Source organism: Copadichromis virginalis, linkage group LG23 (assembly GCF_057382275.1).
Source record: "Copadichromis virginalis isolate Kocher_CV1m ecotype Utaka linkage group LG23, C_Virginalis_male_GT1.1, whole genome shotgun sequence".
Lineage (NCBI taxonomy): Eukaryota > Metazoa > Chordata > Actinopteri > Cichliformes > Cichlidae > Copadichromis > Copadichromis virginalis.
The window spans coordinates 36,065,462-36,083,939 of NC_140639.1; the positions used below are offsets into that span (position 1 = coordinate 36,065,462).

Here is an 18,478-nt window from a genome sequence, read left to right on the forward strand (position 1 = left end):
GTTGCCGATCAATGTTTCTACTATTGATGCGTAGCCCCTTTTACGACACCCAGTGATGTCACATTACTGCGTCCAGCTGTACTAATCGTCAACGGAAGGTGTGTTCGGAGAACCGGATTAGCGAGCTCACGGTTAGCGCGATGGTTTGATCTTGGATGTGTCATTTGATCTTGGATGTAGTGAGCGACGTACGAAGAACGGGCCCCAGGTCTTTGAAGGGAATAAATGCCCTTTTACATGCCAACCCAGAGTTTTCCTTCATCACCACGAAGGAAAACAGTCTGTGGTCGTCTGAGTTTGGTGATTTTTGTGTCACAGGTCTACGTGTTTAATATAGGGACTTCTCTGATTGGATTGTTACATTTGTGATTGACATGACATTGACCAATCAGATGAAAGGAAGAAAAATAGGGTCAAAATTCGTACTTGTAACTTGCAGGGTTTTTTTGGCTAAGTCCACACACAAATCTTTTTTACACATACAAATCTTTTTTACACACACACAAATTTTTTTACACATACAAATCCTGATTTACAAGTACAAAACCGATTTACAAGTACAAAATATTTTTGACCACATTTTGAGCCCATATAAGTCTGGATCTGGATATCCAAACAAGTTATGCTACTATAGGCTCTGCTGGGAGATGCACTGAGCACTTATCTATTCTCACCTCCCCCCATTTTCCCCATTTGTTGTTTGTAGCCTCTCTGTGCTCTTCTTTCCACTCATCTCTTCCCCCTCACTCCAACCAGTCAACATATGGCTGCACCTCCCTGAGCCTGGTTCAGCCAGAGGCCTCTTCCTGTTAAAATGGTCTGTCAGATTGTTGAGGTTCTCTTTTTGTATGTTGTTGCCAGTGACAGTGACAAAAGATGGATTAATTAATGTAGTTTAATGAAATTGTTTAGACTTCTCTGTATTTTAAATTCTGTCATGCGTGAGCTTCAGAAAAGTACAAAACAAGTCCAGCTTGTCAGTGCCGAGCACTTTCACAATGCATTAACAGTGCCGCAGCAAATAGGAAGGTTCAGAGAATTGCTTTCAGTTTGTATGATTGAGCATGACTGCACAAAGAAACCTAATATAACCCAGCCTAACTGTAAGAAAACATTCTTTATTAAAGTATCTTTTCTGGAAATAAGCTTTTTTTATTTTATAAACCTCCCCTTTTATTAACATTGAGGCTGTCATTTGCACTTGAGTCAGCACACATTCATGAGAAGGGGCTAGGAATGAGGAAGCGCAGCTTTGGCAAGTTAAATGGAGCATCAGTGGGCTTCAGTGTAACTCAAACACCACCTGGAGGCATCGTTGCGTAGACCTGTTTATTTAAAATACTGTCCTGAGAATCAAAAATGTTTGTAGGAAAAACCGAATTCGCAGCTAAGGTCACCATGACTTCCTACAGAGTGGACGGTGTGCCAAAAGGCCACCGTGTGATAACTAAATGTTGAATTCTTGAAGACATTCAACACATCCAAAGCATTGAAAAACACATCACCCAAAATTCATTCTCATTAGCCCTCATGAGTTTCTGACCTGACACAGGGAGGTCACATGCTTTGCTAAGACATCAGGCAACTCTGATTTGCCTGCTGTCTTCCTTTTAAGGCCCAGTTTCAATACTGTTATTTGGTTAAGTGATCAGATTGGATTCGTGTGTCTACATGTCGCCCGGCTATCTGAATGAGTTGCTATGGTAACAGTGTAATAAGTAAGCAGCTCTGCATGTGTACCTTGTCCTTTGCGTCCTGTGTTTTGCATGACAAAAGACGCTTTGTAAACTGACTTTAGCATCCACACTGACACACTGCTCTAGAAATGTCCAAATGTGGTTTCAATCCACTTAAAAAAAATGCTGGAATATTTCTGGATACAATATAGATGTGCTAAAAATAGGTCTGAGAAAGGCTTCACACTCAGCTCCACCTAGGCTCTGTGCACAGGTACATGTATAGGAAAATGACTTCATTTGAATGTGAGTCTCTGTGATAGGTACAGGTATGTGAAACATCAGTCACAGAAAAAAAAAAACATGAAATAAGGCTAAACAGAGAGTGTAACAGTGGTTTTGGAGATCATTTCTCTCAAATTATGCTGACAATTCAATACCCAAACTTTGGTCATTTAGTCATAAGATCCATAATTGCAGCTGCTGTTGCTCGGATGAAAGGCTCACTGTTAATTATTAATAAAAGCTACTTTCAGATGCTCCCTTACTCACAAGGGTCACCTCAGCAGGTAGTTCCATATTTGATTTGGCAGATTTACATGCTGTGTGTCTCTCTTTTACACAAGTCCAAACAGATCTGTGTCTAAAACAGTGAAAAGAATTTGCAGACTTTAGACTTACAGTTTAAAGTGATTGTCAAATTTTATATGTAAAATTTATGACTAAGTTTTCAGAAGTTGATCAAATGAAAGTAAATAAATTAAAACTGAGAGAATGTTCACATTACTCTGTCATTAATCTGACAATCCCCGGTGAGGAAGGACAGGGCAGGAGTATTAGGAAAACTCTGTTTTAACAGGAAGACTTCCAGCATAGCCAGGCTCAGGTAGGTGCTGTCACCTGCTGAGGCCAGGTGAGTCATAAGGAGAAAGACAAGATGAACAAAGAGCAACCACCAACAACAACAATCTTCTGGAAGTCCAAGCCTATAGCCCAGGGGTGTCGAACCCCAGGCCTCCAGGTCCAGTGTCCTGCAGGTTTTAGATCTCACCCTGGGTCAACACACCTGAATCATTTAAACCAGTCCTCTGGAGAACTTCAAGATATGTTGAGGAGGTAATTTAGCCATTTAAGTCAGCTGTGTTGGATCAAGGACACATCTAAAACCTGAATAACTAAAAATGGTTCAGGCACCTGATCCAATCCTAATTATAAGCTTTATGACACTGTCTGTCTCCTGAACCCAAACTGGAAGCCGTTTCCACAGAGGAGAAACGCCTTATAGTTGAAGGCTCTGCCTCCCCTTCTACTTTTAGAAACTGCGGGAACCACAAGTAAGCCGTGCAGGCGTATTGAAGAGTGCTCGTAAGGATAACATGGTACTATGAGGTGTTTAAGATAGAGGGCCTGAAAGATCAGATGGATTTTATGAGGATTTTAAATGGGTTTTCTGGATTTTACAAAAAGCAAAGGAAGACTAGCTAATGTGGACTTTCTGTGCAGAGCCATTTCTAATTTTTTCAATATTCTGCATTTTAAAGTTGTTACTAGAGACTTGTTACATGGTCAGGAACGACTTTTAGGCACTGCTCCTTATAACTTACCTTACTGGAGGCCAAGATATCCATGGTATGTATCAGTTTTGGCAGCATGTTTCTGAGGAATATTTAAATGAGGGTGCAGCAGGTCTGAGGTGTTAGCTGGCTGAATAAATGGCACTGCTATGGTAACAGTAAACAGTAAACAGCATGTGTGCTGGTTATCCAGATGCAAAATAAACAGGGTTTCCCATTTAAAACCACCAACAGTAGTGCTTTTGTGCATCACGCTGACCTGTGGAGGATTTCCTTCTGTATGAGACCCGTTTTCGACACTTGGAGTCATCCATGTTAGAATCAGTTTCTTGTGAGTAGGTCACCTATAAAGAGATGATGTATGATCAGACTGAACCAGCGTAAAAGTCTGTGCCATATCTGTGTCACTCGCCTCTGTTGTTCTAGAAGTAAAAATGTTAGAAGCACAAAAATTGTGTTGGTATTAAAACAACAAGCTTCCTTAACTAAGCAATATAAACTCCTGCCTGTCTTGTTGGAACACCATGTCTCTGCTGTTTTTGTTGTAATCCTAGCACGCTCTTCTCATGTGTCACCTCTGCTCTGCGTCCCTCTCTGCTTTCCAGTTCTCTAAATAAATAACCAAAGGTCAACACAAAGTGCACTCCCAGCTCTCTTTTTAAAAGATAAAACTAGCTCATTTGGATTCACACACACACACGATGCTGCTCTCTCACTTAACGTGTTATTACAACCTCCCACATCATGTCTTCTGTCCAGCGATTAGTACTCTCTCATTCTTGTCTTCCAGCAAATGAGCGATTACAGAAATTTCTTTAAAATAGAACTGAATATGAAAGCCTATATTGCTATAATCGGTGGGGCCAGCCTTATTTAAGTTACCTTTGCATTTTCATCACGGAGGTCAAACGTGAGCTCCAGGTTAGTGAAGAAGTGGTCCGCGAATTCTGGATACATGTCCAGCACCTCCAGAATGTCCTCCCTCTGAATGGTTTGCAGGTCACAATAACTTAGCGCCCGCACGTCTGCGCAGGATTTCCCCGGCTTTGCGTACAGGTGTATCATTTCTCCGAAGATGTCATTTTTGCCTAAAGAAGAAACAAGTGGGGAGGTTGACACAGGAAGTGTCATCTTTCAGCTTATGAAGGACATTTATTTTTGGCAGAAGAAATTAAATTAAAGTTACTGGAGAACATATAGCATATATAACTTGTAGATGCAGTGTTTTGCAGACTGGGGAACCTCTGCCTAAGAAACTCTCCCTCTGATGCTTTTCTTATAACCAAACATGTTACTGAGCTACAAATTAAGCTAATTAGATGCAAAATGTTCCTCCACCTGTTTTTCTTAAAATGATAACGATAAAACTTTGTTTCATATTGACTAAAATATGGATTTATGAGATTTTATTTACATTTTGTGTTATTTTTGTGTTGATCTACTTCCCTCGCAGAGAATGTGCTGACTTACATGTGATGGCCCTTGCTTATCCTAACCCTATTGTGTCATGTGCTTTCTCTAGACCTTATTGGCTGTGTGAAAAGAGCCCTTAATGAAAAACAAGCGTATAAAAGGCTCAGCAGGCTACACCTGCCCACAGCTGAGATGAGAAAAACAGGGAGACCAGATGAGATTTGCTGTGATTAAATCTGGAAGCTGTTGATAGCAGAATGCGGCTTCTGTCATCAAGCACTACATCACACCACGCTGACAACCACACAAAATTTCTCTACTCTCTTTTCTTCCGCTGTCACTTCACATTCTTTGTTTTCTATTGCTCTTCTCTTCTCTCTAACCTGCCCACTCGTTCATCCCTCCCCATTTCTTTTGTCATTTGTCTCTATATGAAAGAAATCGTGCCCTTTTTTTTCCATTAACACATATTCTCTGTTACCCTCATCCCACTATATGTAACCCCCCCCCCCCCCCCCCCCCCCACTGTGTTCTGTCCTCTCCCTTCATCTTGAGCATGCCTGTGAGGGAGCAGTAATCAGAATTTTCTTTGAAGTTAAAACAACATACCCGATAGGGAGCTCAGCTGCCAGCCCAGCCTTATTATAGCACAACTGAGCCATCTTCATTTAGCTGGCCCACCTGCATCTACACTGATGGAGGTGTACTCAGGCAAGTCCGACCAGACTGGACTGACAGGACTATCAGTCATACTCTTTTGAGGTTCCTTTTAAAGTGTTTTTGAGCTGGCTCATCAGCTGGATTCAATTGTTATTCACTAATTAAGAACATTTAGATGTTTGCATACTTGGATGCTGAATTGTTGTCAGCGGGTTTTCTGCACTGTGAAAGCTCATGCTGGCTGTAACAGCACTAGAATTCATCAAACCCTCAGACATGAGAGTATGATTTGAAGAAAAAATGTTTTTTCTGTTGCTGAAAGCCAATCAAAAACAATTATTAACAAAATGTTATACTTTGGCTCTTTGGTTAAACTTAGACAAGACAAGAAGTTTGACATCCATCTATATAAACCTACAATCAGCAGGTGGTTGATGGAAAAGAGAAAAAACCACTAACTTAAAGCATGCTGCTTTTAAAGTTAATGTTTGTTAATGTGAATGCAATTCATATGTAACGTAAATCTTTAGATGAGTAATGCAGACCCACCCAGGATGGCCACCACAACGTCATCCTTTAGGATTTCAATGGAGCCACGGGAAACAAAGTAGAGTGCTGTAAGTACATCTCCACTGTGGACTAGCGTGTCTCCAGGGGGCGCATGGGTCGTCTTAAACCTCATGGCCAAGGCCCGAAGGCAGCCCTTGGTGGCTCCGTGAAATGCTTTACGGCCCTGGAGGAGATTCTTGTTGAGGTGGAGGCAGATATCCGCCTGTAGGCACTCTGGAAAACCCTTCAGGACCTGAGTCAAAGCACACATGTGTATGGTCAGACGTATTGAGGTAGTATATTATGTAAGATGTGATGGTTCTTTTTTCTTATATTTTATGACTTTGGGTTTGGGGTGAAGCAGTAGGTCGAATTGACTTGACTTCCAGAGAAATTTAATACAGTTGCCACTTGTGCTCTTTCCTTCTTCTCAAAACCCTGCAGTAGAAATAGTCTGCAATGTCTTTTTACTGTTTTAGTGAGCCTCTGAGGAGCTTAAAATAAGAGGTAAACAGAACATTTAGAGACTGTAAAGCTGTAGATAAATGAAATCACAAAGTCAAAACACAGATTTGACATTTGAGTCTTCTGTCTGTTTCTTTATGTACTCACATAATGAGAATCCTCTAAGAATTCTAACCTCAGTAACGCTCATAATTTTTTTTTTCCAATACTCTGACCCTTTGTTTGTTGTTAAAGGATAAAAAAACAAATACCATTTAAAAAATACTGAACCGATACACATTTACCATTACAATTACTATTTCTAGTGACATCACATTCAACTTCTGTTAAAAGGAAGTTTTTCTTTTCCACAGTCACCAGGTGTTTGGTTAAAACACTGTTGGGGTTTTTCTCTCGATTGTACAGTGTTTACCTTACAGTAAAAAGTGACCTGAGGCGATTATTTTTGAACTAAAATTAAAACTTATTTTTGCACTTACCGTTTAAAGACATAACCCCCTCCCAAAAAAACAAAAAAAACAAAAGAAAAACCCAGCGACCACTGACAAAAAACTTAAAAATCCCAGGACAACTTGAACTGACTATTAATAAGTGTACATTTTCATAGACTGAAAGGCTTGAAAATGAGGTTTGAGTTCACTGGACATCACAAAGACATTTCTTCTTTTTGTCATTTAGACAATGACACAAGCACAGCAAAAGAAATGTTGCCTGAACAGGATTTCTGGCTCTGACATGCTTTTTGTTGCTCGCAACAAAAACTGATTAGTACATTTGGAAAGGAAAGATTGAACAACATTTGGCAAGCGCAGGTGCCGCCGCGGAGCGTGCAGCCAAGCCTCCCACAGTGGGAGGGAAACCTGGCAGTGCCCAGCGAGGCTGTGCCCACTCTCACAGGCATGATTCACTCACTCTCTCTGGTACCAGATGAATATCATGGGGTTGTGTTTGAATACACAGATTTCATGCAAAAGGAACTTCAAGACAGGCCACATGCAAGTCTACCAATGATAGACGATTACTGGGGCCTGTGAGAAACATGAAGAATTACGTGTGTGTTCCTTAATAAAGGCATGCACAAGTCGATAAAATATATGTGGTATGGTTTCACCACAGTTGTGTACAAAATAGCTATATGTCCATATATGCACAGTAAATTGTGTAACACCCTGATGAACAGAACACGTCCATTAATTACATGCATGTCTGGGGCACTAATAAAACCTTGACATGGTGTATTTGATGGTCTCATGGAGAAACTAACAAAGCATTACACTACTAATGTCAGACACAGCTAGGTGAAGCTCTAAGACTGAGGAGCATCCGTATAAACATTGTGTTAGCACATGTACCTCCTGCTCTTACCAGAGTGGTGGGGTCATTCCATTTGACATGAGGCAGACATGGAAAAAACAAACTTATATAAGTACCATGAACAGTTCATGATGACAAAAGCCTGAGTTACTGTATGCACACACAGTAACAGTGGCTTTCATTCACTTGGTTAAGGCTAAACATTGCACAGGATAATGAAAGCATTGCACTATGCCAATGACATAGCAAGATAGGTTCACACTGATGTGGTAAGAGCGTTTTTCAGAACAAGATAGTTGAAACTGAGCAGAAATGGGGTTCAAAACTTCAAACTCACAGAAATGAAATTGAAAAAGGGGGAGAAGAAGTAGCAGAGAGAAAAACCCAACAGCAATCCCAGTTTTGTTATAGTTCCGTACCAGTGCAAACACCATCCCTCTCGTACCATATTCATGTCGATGCCGTTAGTGTACGTCCAAGCGTGTTGGAAGTACTCCTCCAGCCTCTGCCTCAGTGGGTTTGGGATCTGGTGGAAGCGGATGAATTCTTTGACCCGCAGCATCTGGAGGTGATACCTGGCTGTACCTGAATACAACCTCTGGATGATGGCGGACACATTTCCAAAGATGCTGGCGTACATTAGAGCTGGGAGAGAAGCCATAGAGGTGACCTTTGAGTACAGATGGGTTCATCTCTTCATATACATAACACCTACCTTGGGAGTTGCTGCTACTGCCAGAAATGCACAAACTGATGTCCTGAATGTGGACTGTGAATCCTTTATGTTCCAATTATGCTATATCAGCAGGTTTTAACAGTGCATTTATTTATATTTAAAAAATACATTGGATCTTTCATGTAAAATGAAAACAGTACTAGTTTCAGTGTTTGGCTTTATGTCTTTCCTAACTGTCTGTATGTGCTGTCATTCAGTTATCACTCACATCCAATGAGCATAACACATATGGAAAAGATCTTCTCAGAGTTGGTGTTGGGGGAAACGTTCCCAAAGCCCACGCTGGTCAGACTGCTGAAGGTGAAGTAGAGTGCTGTGACATACTTATCTTTGATGGAAGGACCTGAGCTTGGGTCACTGTAGTTGTATTTTTTCCCTGTAAAATGCAACATAATCATTTTTCTATCCTACTTTTAAATTCAGCTTTAAAATAGAGAACTGAGGGAAGGAACTATCATCAACAGACATTACCTATTGACACCCCCAGGTTGTCCAGCCAGCCAATTTTATGCTCCAGGTAAGGCTTCTCCACATTTCCAATTGCGTACCAGATGCAGGCCAACCAGTGTGCAATGAGGGCAAAGATGCACATGAGCAGCATGAGGACAGCAGCACCATACTCTGAGTAACGGTCCAGCTTACGGGCCACTCGTACAAGCCGTAGGAGACGGGCCGTCTTTAGCAGACCGATCAGAGTGGTAGTCTGGAAAACAGAGAAGTGCACGCTCACTTAAATCTATGTGTTTTAAATACTCTACGTTTGGATATGTACATGGTACAATGTGCTAAAATATGTGATACAGGGAGTGATGGTAGTTTACTCATGTCCTTATTCTACTGGGTGATAAATCTGGGGATGTGTAGGTATTCAGGGATTTCAAAAAAAATCCTACTATTTAAAACTTCCTATTTTTTTTTCTTTTAGGCTCACGCAACACAAATAGAGTTCCTAAGATTTGTAATGTTTAGTTATTTATTTAATCTCCGACAGGGACCAGTTCCCTGTTGGAAACAGGGAACTATGGCGTTACCTGTTGAGAACAGGGAACTTGCAAATTGATAAATTATACAACACTCAAAACATGGCTAAAAGGAGTTTCTCTCATCTCTTTTTATTTATCAGGGGTTATAAATGAAAGTCTTGAAAAGTTAATAATGGCTAATAATATCGGTCTGCAAATAAATCAGTTGGGCTCTAATGGTTATCGGTCCATCAGTGATTAGGTTCACTCACTGTTTAGTTAAGCTTATAAGTGATTACCGACTCAAAAACATATGGTGTAGCTTTTTGCAACATACAGTAGTAGATCATTCGTGCTGGTATAAACAGATCTTTCAAGGTCTCAGCATCCCTTGGTGTCAGCACAACTTCCCTGCCTCAAGCTCTACAAATCATAAAATGTCAGTAAGTATCTGGCTTCTTAACTGGCATGCCAAAAAAGCGTATGAAAGAGAGAAGGTTGCTTTGGTGATTCATCTGTTGGCAGATGAAAAAAAAAACCTTTTCGATAACTGCATATGATGATGGCAAAATGAGCTTAAAAAAAACAAAAAATATCACCAGCTTGGAACCTCCATCAAAGTCTCAAAGCCAGTGTGCCAATGTGTCCCCATTTTTGACACAATGAATACAGAGTGTGTAACGTGAGAGTGGAGCGGCTATTAGTGTGGAGCAATCTGTAAACACAGTACAAGAAAATGCTAATAGGTCCAACCACTCCCTATCACACCTGGCAATTATCTTAATATCCTTAAAGAAGCACAAACCTTAGTAACTGTGCTTCGTCACGTCTGTGCTTGCCTATGCAGGTGAAAGCAAATACGACATTGATTATTCAAAGCACTAAAAAGTAAGAAGGGGGCTTGTTGTTTGTTGTTTTGTTTTGAAAGCAAATGACTGATGAGAAAGAGTGCGTCTACATCATGCTGAGGAAGAGTGCTGTAGCTGCTTCTGATGGGTCCATTAAAGAGCCTCCATTCTTCCAATCTCACCCCTAAATCACAGCCATCTGTCATTGCAGTGTTCCCTTTCAGTGACAACACAGTGAACAGTGAATGAATCTTGTATAGAAACAGATGGGCTTCAAATTATCCAGCATGCAAGTGACTCTGAGTGACCTGCACAGATGACACAGTGCATGCTGTATGATGTGTAAAATTGATTAAAATCTTAAAGTAAGTTGAATGCATTTGGGGCTAAGAGTGAAGCTAAAGCTAACATTAGGAACAAACTATATGAAAAATACCCAGAAAATATCCAAATATCCCTCTGGTCATCTGCCACTGTAGCTTTGCAGGCTCCCCTGGCCACTTTTAAAACCCAAGAGTCAACCAAGGGTGTGATATAACTTTCTGTCTTCAAAGTGGTCACATTCCTTCTATCCGACAAGAGCTCTGCACGGCACAGAACAAGCCAATAATCACCCAAATGTTTCCCTTCTTCATGTGATCTATAAAGAGAACATATTATCCACAACTATAGTGTCTACTGTCTGAGTGAACAGTTGCAGAAAAATTTCAAGTACAAATCTGTCTGTCCTTCCTGTGTGCACAAGCGAGACTGAGGGGGCTGCCTGTTACAACGAATCTGCCTCCTTTCTCTTTGTTTAGTACAGCCGTTGCTGCAGGTTTTACAGCATAATGGAGTTGGAGTGCATTTTTGTACAGTCTGCTTTAACCAAGGGGAAAACAATGCACATTTACCCTCTGAATGGAGACAGAATGTGAAGCCGGGAAGCAATCCATTACACACGCCTCACTTGATTTGCATGAAAATATTCACAGGACATCTGTTATAGAAAAGAGGATTTGCTTGTGTTGTTCACTTGACCTTAAAGGGTTAATTTAATATTTGTAATCATAAATGTCTCTTTCAGGAGGGCAGATACAGTAATATGATCAATTTTGTGGAACTGTCATGAAGTAGCTAAGACACACTGGAAGCACAGTGTTTATGTAAATTTACTACCAGGCACGGAAGAGATGTATGTAACCACCCACGCACCCTGACATTTTGGCTTTGTTCCAGGTTTACAGTGGTCTGCCCAGAATTTCAGGTGAATGACATTTGAATTGTGATTTAGGTTCACTTTTTTCAGGGATCCTCCATAGTTTGCAAATGTGTCAAATGCGGGCACTATATCCATGTGAATGTGGACATAACATGCAAACTATCTGATCTTATCACAACAGGACATTGATATGAAAATGATGGAGGAGTTGAAACAAGTCCTGCAGGCAAATTCGAAGCCACATCATTTTCTTTTGTGTGCCAGCCTGCAGCCAAGTCCAATCAAAGCAGGATATCACCCAGGAATATGCACCCAATAAAATCAGCAGAAAAGACCCAACAAAACTCTTAACACATTGTCAGATGTGGTTTCCAGGCAACAAAAGTGCATGAAATTAGGGCTAAAAATAGTTCCTGTTTCTGCACAGTGAGCTAAAATAACACACCTTAAAGACCAGAGCTAAAAATGTACATGGATATGTTATTTTCAGCTTCTCTTGATTGGAGGAGGTAAAAATACAATTTTTTTTTTTTTGCCTCATCCTGACACTGTGTGCTGTGGACGCAAATTGTAAGTAGAACACATCCTGTCACTGCACAAGTCATTTGGCTGTATGATGAGGACGTATGTTGTGCTGTGGTGTCGCTCAGCTGTCTGCTCTTTTTTCCTTGCCCGCCACTCACTGGTGGCCTCTAGCCATGTACTTCCTCAAAGAAACACACACCTAATGGTAAATAAAGACTTGGCAAACCAGTAGGCTGACATCAGATCAGGACCTTGCTCTTAATACACACCTTAATCCTGGATATATCCTAATTTTATGTGTGTTTTTGAAGGTATTGCTTTGCGTATCGTGGAACCTGGAATTTTCACACATTGCAATGGACTGCATTGCCAGATTTGCTCCTGGATTGATTTGAAAATGCAAGGAAGGGGCTGGGAATCAGACCCGCTCTAGAAACAAGAGAAATGCATGTGTTTGGGGCAGTAAAGGATTGGAATATTGTATTTCCTTTAAAATGTTTTCTTACTATTAAATATTAAATGAACCTTGATGTATGTAATTTTATTTTGGAGTGCAAATAATTAAAAAATGTTTCATTTAATCTGATTTTTTTTGTATATTCTCAAGCTAGTAATTATGTCCTCTGCTGCTCCCCGTTCTCAGCAGCGGGAGTTTGCTAAGCCATCTCCCTCAGACTTGCAAGCAGAGCTGTTGGGCAGGCACAGACCTTTTTAAAGATTTGGATGGCCTGGGGCCGTAGAGTCTGTCTCTGATGAAAAGAGAGCGGAGGGAAGCAGATGCGAAAACGAAGTGTCAGATTGGTTTGGGAGTCTAAGCATTCAAGATAACATCTCAAAAAAAAAGACTGCCCAAAGTGTAGCCTGATGACACAGGGGTAACTAAGGCAGGACTGATGCTCAGCAGCTTCATGGTGTAAAAAAAGAGTTCTTTTCAATTTAGGTTTCACAAAGCTATTTCAGGTAAAAATGACCCCCCCCCCCCCCCCCCCCCCCTACTCATTAATCTACTGATTAAGTTTATTTAAATGTGTTCTGTACTTATTTAAATGTGACTGTACAAAGAGTTGATCTGTATCTAAGAGGACAGAGAGGATATTAAGTACAAAAATCCCTTTGGACTTCTCTATCCCCAACCAACCCCGGCAAATGGCCGTTCCTCCCTGAGCCTGGTTCTGCTGGAGGTTTCTTCCTGTTAAAAGGGAGTTTTTCCTTCCCACTGTCCCCAAAGTGCTTGCTCATAGGGGGTTCATATGATTGATGGGTTTTTCTCTGTAGTATGTAGGGTAGGGTCTACTTTACAATATAAAACACCTTGAGGCGACTGTTGTTGTGATTTGGAGCTGTATAAATAAATTGAATTGAATTGAATTGGAAGAGTGTGTATTGAGAGATGGACGGAGTACTTTAAGAAGCTGCTGAATTATGCAAATGAGTAGGAGAGGAAGATGGAGGAAAGTTCGTGAATCTGGAAGTGCAGAGGATTAGTCAGGAGGAAATGAGCAGGTTAAAGAGCATAAAGGCAGCTAGTCCAGATAACATACTTGTGGGGCATCGAACTGTTTAACTAGAGCATGTAATACAATCTTTTACCGATTTACAAGAATGAGGGTGATGTAAGAACTACAGATGGATAACGCTGATGAGTCATGAAGCAATGAGAATGAGTTGTAGAAGCTAGGTTAAGAAGAGGGGCGACGATTAATGTGTAATGTGTATGGGCTCATGTTGAGATGGGGTTAGGGTTAGGCACAACAGGCATGATGATTGCTTTGAGAGTATTGATGGAGAAGCATGGAGAAGATCAGAAGGAGCTGCACTGTCTTTGTGGATCTAGAGGAAACGTAACAGGAAGGTATGCTCTGGAGAGAAGATGAATGAAAGTCAGTAGAAGAAGTAAGAAATGAGTGAAATCAGAGAGACAGATTCATGGACGTATTGAAGGATATGCAGAGGGTTGTGTGAAATAGGAGGATACTAGGGATAGGGCAAGATGAAAGCCAGTGAGCTGCTGTGGTGACCCCTAAAGGGAAGAAGAAGAAGAAGGACCATACATACTATTGTTACTGCTGAACTGTAATAACCTCAATCACCTGAACGACATTCACCTCAAGATGAACTGAGATACTAGTGACCATAATGTGTAGTGGTTAACACATTTGCCTAACAGGTGAAAGATCCCTGGTTGGAGACTGGGAGAGGACACAAATAGGGTTGGATGAACCCACCAATGTTATCTCGTGTTCTAAAAGACCTTTAGAGTGAGTTGTGATTTATTCTGTGAGTTCAAGTGCTTTTCTTGTAAAGGCAGTCAGATACTCGGTCATCACTGTCATCATCTCCAACTCTGCCTGGTTGATAACTGACTGATAAACGAAATAAATCCTCACCTCATCAGATCCTGAGCCAAAGATGAGCAAGTCAAAAGGGATGGCAGCCACCATGTCTATGAGGAACCAGCCTTTAAAGTAGTGGATGGCGATCTTGGCTGGGTGGCTGACCACCTCCTCATTGGTGTTGACGTAAGTCGTCCTAAAATTTATAAGGATGTCCACTATAAACATAATGTCAACTATCAGATCAACCACATTGAGGGGCGAGCAGGAATAACCACACTCCCGTCTCCTCTGCTCCTCAATGTCATTGAGGAGGAAGGCAGCAGAGTAGGGGGTGAAAATGGCCGTGTAGATGACCAGCAGCAGGATCAGCCAGTCCCAAACTGCTTTGAATGGACTGTAGTGAAGAATGGTCCACTTATCCATCCGTGGTGTCTGGAGTTTGTATTCAGGAAGCACATCGGCACCCAGAGAAAGAACCTAGTGAAAAACAAAGAGAACTTTTAAAATTTTACTGCCTTTAACATTCACTATCTGTGTTCAAATACACACACATTTTGGGAAATAAAAGTGTAATACGGTGCTTTTTCTTGCAGATTCTTTGCAAATTTGTTTTTATTGAGGACTTCACTGATTGCCTTTGCAGTGCCTGGGAGAAGCTTTCAATTTCTATTTCTGTTTTACGACACCATCAGCAATATTTTCAGAGTGAAGGGTCAGGCGAAAGGATTAAAATTTTAACTACATGGACATTTCAAAGAGTCTGTAAGTAGATTTGCATCACAGGAAATACAGGATGAGCATTGTTTTTGATTAAGAGTCAGAACTTATTATTTGCCACTTTGAGTCTCTACTTTGTGAAGGTGCAACAAATCTAAGAACTGCATGCACTTAACAATCTTAAATATGCTCTGTTTTTTGAGAAATTTAGTTAAATACAAGAAAATTTGAAAATATTTACACTAAGCGTTTGCATGTCTGCTCTCTTACATTGCTGGGCATGCTAGTAAGTGGAATTGCATACAGTCATGGTGATAACTATCAGTACATATTAAAAATCAACTTGTCCTTAGCAGCTCTTAAAGTAAGGTAAATATAAAGTTAGATGAATAATTATTAAGCTAAAATGAAGAAGCGGTGTGCTAAAAATTATAGTACACAATGTCCACAGTTTGGACTGAGAAGAAAGACGGTTTGGAGTAAAGGAGGCCATTTACGTCCACTGTGACAAACCATCGAGGTAAAAGTAAAAAAGTAAAATTTATTTATATAGCGCTTTTCACAGATAAAAATCACAAAGTGCTTTACAACACAGAAAATGGGAATATAAAACAATATAACAGTAAATAAAACAATGTAAGACAATAAAACTATAAAAGTGACCTCTAGAGCTCATATGACGGTGGGTTCGGGTGATGCCTTGTAATGTTAGCGGTTTCACACCTTTGTTCTGGAGGGGGTAATGACCCCGCCTTTTTTCACATCTTGGTTCATGTGATAACCCGCATGATTAATAGTGGGTCATTGACCCTCAGCACCACCCCCAAGGTGTTGGTTTACGGCAGGGGTAGGCAACTCCAGGCCACGAGGGCCGGTGTCCTGCAGGTTATAGATGTGTCCTTGAGCAAGCACAGCTGATTTAAATGGCTAAATGACCTCCTCAACATGTCTTGAAGTTCTCCAGAGGCCTGGTAATGAACTAGTTGTTTGATTCAGGTGTGTTGATCCAGGGTGATATCTAAAACCTGCAGGACGCCCTTGAGGCCTGGAGTTGCCCACCTCTGGTCTGAGGGTTAAGGGTTAATTTCCTGGGACTCTCCATCAGTTGTTTTAAAACTGAAGAAGCCTCTGATGACAGGAGGAATATCTTCACTATCCTAAAGAAGTCACTGTGGCTCAAGTTTTAAAAAAGTTTAGTTTTAATTAAGTTTGAAATCAAATTTGCTATGAAAAAGACAAACAGGCTACGAGAAACAGAAGAAAACAGACGAAGGTGCATGTGATCTGTCAACCCCACATGAAAAAAACAAAACAAAACTCCTGATTATCCAACATCTGTGGGAGAGTGCCAAGAAATTAGACTGTAAGTGATAACATCCTAGCAATGACATGCCATATTTTATGAAAGATAATTTAGGATAAGATGAGATAAGGAATACTGGAATATGTTTAAATGAAGGTTAAAGCCTACATCAATGTTACAGAGCACATGGAAAACAAATGGCCACAAACCTCGTTGAACTAAAGTAATGATGTAAACAGGTAACTGCTGCTAAAGGTGGTTCTACAAGATACTGAATCATGGGGTGTACTTAGTTTTATTTTGGCTTTGATATCATAAAGACAACATGTAATAAGTCATCAATTGTTAATCTGAAATTGTAAGACCTGATAAGGACCTTTTTAATAATGCCCTTATACGTAAAGCCGTGGAATTAACAAAATGTATATTTTCTTTAGATTAGGTCAAGTAAAATTCAAAAGAAAAGACTTATCGCTGTGTGAATAATGCAGCTGTACATCATATAGATTCAGATGTAATGCACTTCACCATTATCTGCCATCCACAAGAACATCTTGCACATTACTTTAGGCATGATTTCCAATAAATAAATACTTCTCCAGTGCCTGTTTACAGAAACTCTTAAAATTGAAGCTTCAGTTGAGGGAGTGATACCTTTTATTATTATTATTTGTAAGAATATTGTTTATAAGAACAGAAACTGAACATATCAAACCAAAATAAAATGACGATGCATCAACTGCATATAGAAAAATAAGAGCATGCATAAATGTCAAAATGTATCATCAAGACTGGAGGTATAATCCATTCCGGCAAGCCTGAATGTCAACATAATTATCTCTGTTATTGCAGTCACCATATAAACTACAGAACCTAATAGCTTTTAACATGAATATTAAAGCAGCGTCATGGGACTTTTTTCAGATAAGAGTCTCAGTGACTTGGAGGTAATTATAGGTGCAGGCAGGGGTACAGCTATTCATCTAAGTGTTCAACACTTCAATAGCTACAAATTTTCATTTTCACTGCTGATTATGGCAGAGGGGGTAGGTTTGATGGGTGGGTGTGCAGGTAAATTGCATGCACTACAAAGGCAAAGATACAATTATGATGTGATGTATGTGAGTGAGCACGAGAATGAAACAAGAAGGGAGGGCCTTAAGTGACTTTATTTTGGCATTCATCATATTTTTCATTGCTCCTCTATCGGTGCCCTGTCACCCCTCTATTCTAACCATTGTAACTGGGGAGGTAGGACCGGAGAACAGAAGGATGACGTATAGCACAATGTGGCGTGGTATTAATAATTGAATTGGTTATTAAAAACCCCATCCCTCTGGGAGGAGGGTTAAACGCTTTTACCCTCTGATATGGGATAACCTTTGAAATCGATCAGAAACCAAAGGACAGGCAAAGGGAATGCGCTCTAATATTCATCAAGCTGCCACTTCATTAAAGCTGGATGCTTAAAGTGATGGTTTTAACTCAGAGTTTAATTACTGTTGACTTTGAAATAACACCTTAGATTCCCATTCTTGTAAAATGATTTCTGTTAGGAAGGAGTATAAATGTTGAGAAAAGCTGACACTTGCTGTACCGAGGACGATTGTGGCCCGATCGCTCACATGATCCCACAACCTGCTGGTAATCCTGAGAAAGTTGGTTGATTTGTCAGAGTGACAGTTCTAGATCAAAGTGTTGTAGACATCTGTTTCTAAATTAATGATCCCATCTTAATTATTTAACCTGGTTACAGTAGCCATGTGCACTTGGTCAAATGAACTCTTTCTTGCTGGTTAATGGAAAGCACATTCTGTGTGTGTCTCGGTCTCAAGCACAAATAAACATTAGCTCTCCCCTCTTCTGGTTTTTCTGGTCTGCACAGTGCACACTGAGATATCATTTAGAAGTACATAGACCGTTATTTGACTCAAGATTCCACCTCAGATAACCGCAAGAAGTATAAACTGCTAAGATGCGGTCATTTGAGCCTCATATGGGGATGAGCCACACGTAGGGCTGTTCGATATAACGATATATATCGGATGACGATATAAAAACGTCTATCGTTTCATTTTACACTATCGTTTGTTTCGTGGTGTTGCAAAATAAACTGTTTACGGCAATATTTTTTCATCGTTTTGATGGTCACTGTAGTGGCTATATTAATTTCTTAAAGTTCTCTCTTTCTCTTATATT

General features: G+C 40.3%; 1 protein-coding gene across 4 annotated transcripts in view; it reads right to left on the bottom strand.

Moving 5' to 3' along the window:
* Window positions 1-18,478, bottom strand: part of LOC146681500 (voltage-gated inwardly rectifying potassium channel KCNH7-like) — a 79,276-nt gene that overhangs the window by 15,172 nt on the left and 45,626 nt on the right. For 3 of the 4 annotated variants that reach the window (XM_085449149.1, XM_085449148.1, XM_085449146.1), the window contains 7 exons: window positions 14,311-14,736; window positions 8,859-9,090; window positions 8,596-8,763; window positions 8,097-8,296; window positions 5,873-6,125; window positions 4,133-4,338; window positions 3,510-3,594 (listed from right to left, as the gene is read on the bottom strand). In XM_085449149.1, coding sequence (XP_085305275.1) covers window positions 3,510-3,594; window positions 4,133-4,338; window positions 5,873-6,125; window positions 8,097-8,296; window positions 8,596-8,763; window positions 8,859-9,090; window positions 14,311-14,736 — 1,570 coding nt within the window. The remainder of the gene's footprint in view (window positions 1-3,509; window positions 3,595-4,132; window positions 4,339-5,872; window positions 6,126-8,096; window positions 8,297-8,595; window positions 8,764-8,858; window positions 9,091-14,310; window positions 14,737-18,478) is intronic. The other variant, XM_085449147.1, reaches the window with a different exon arrangement.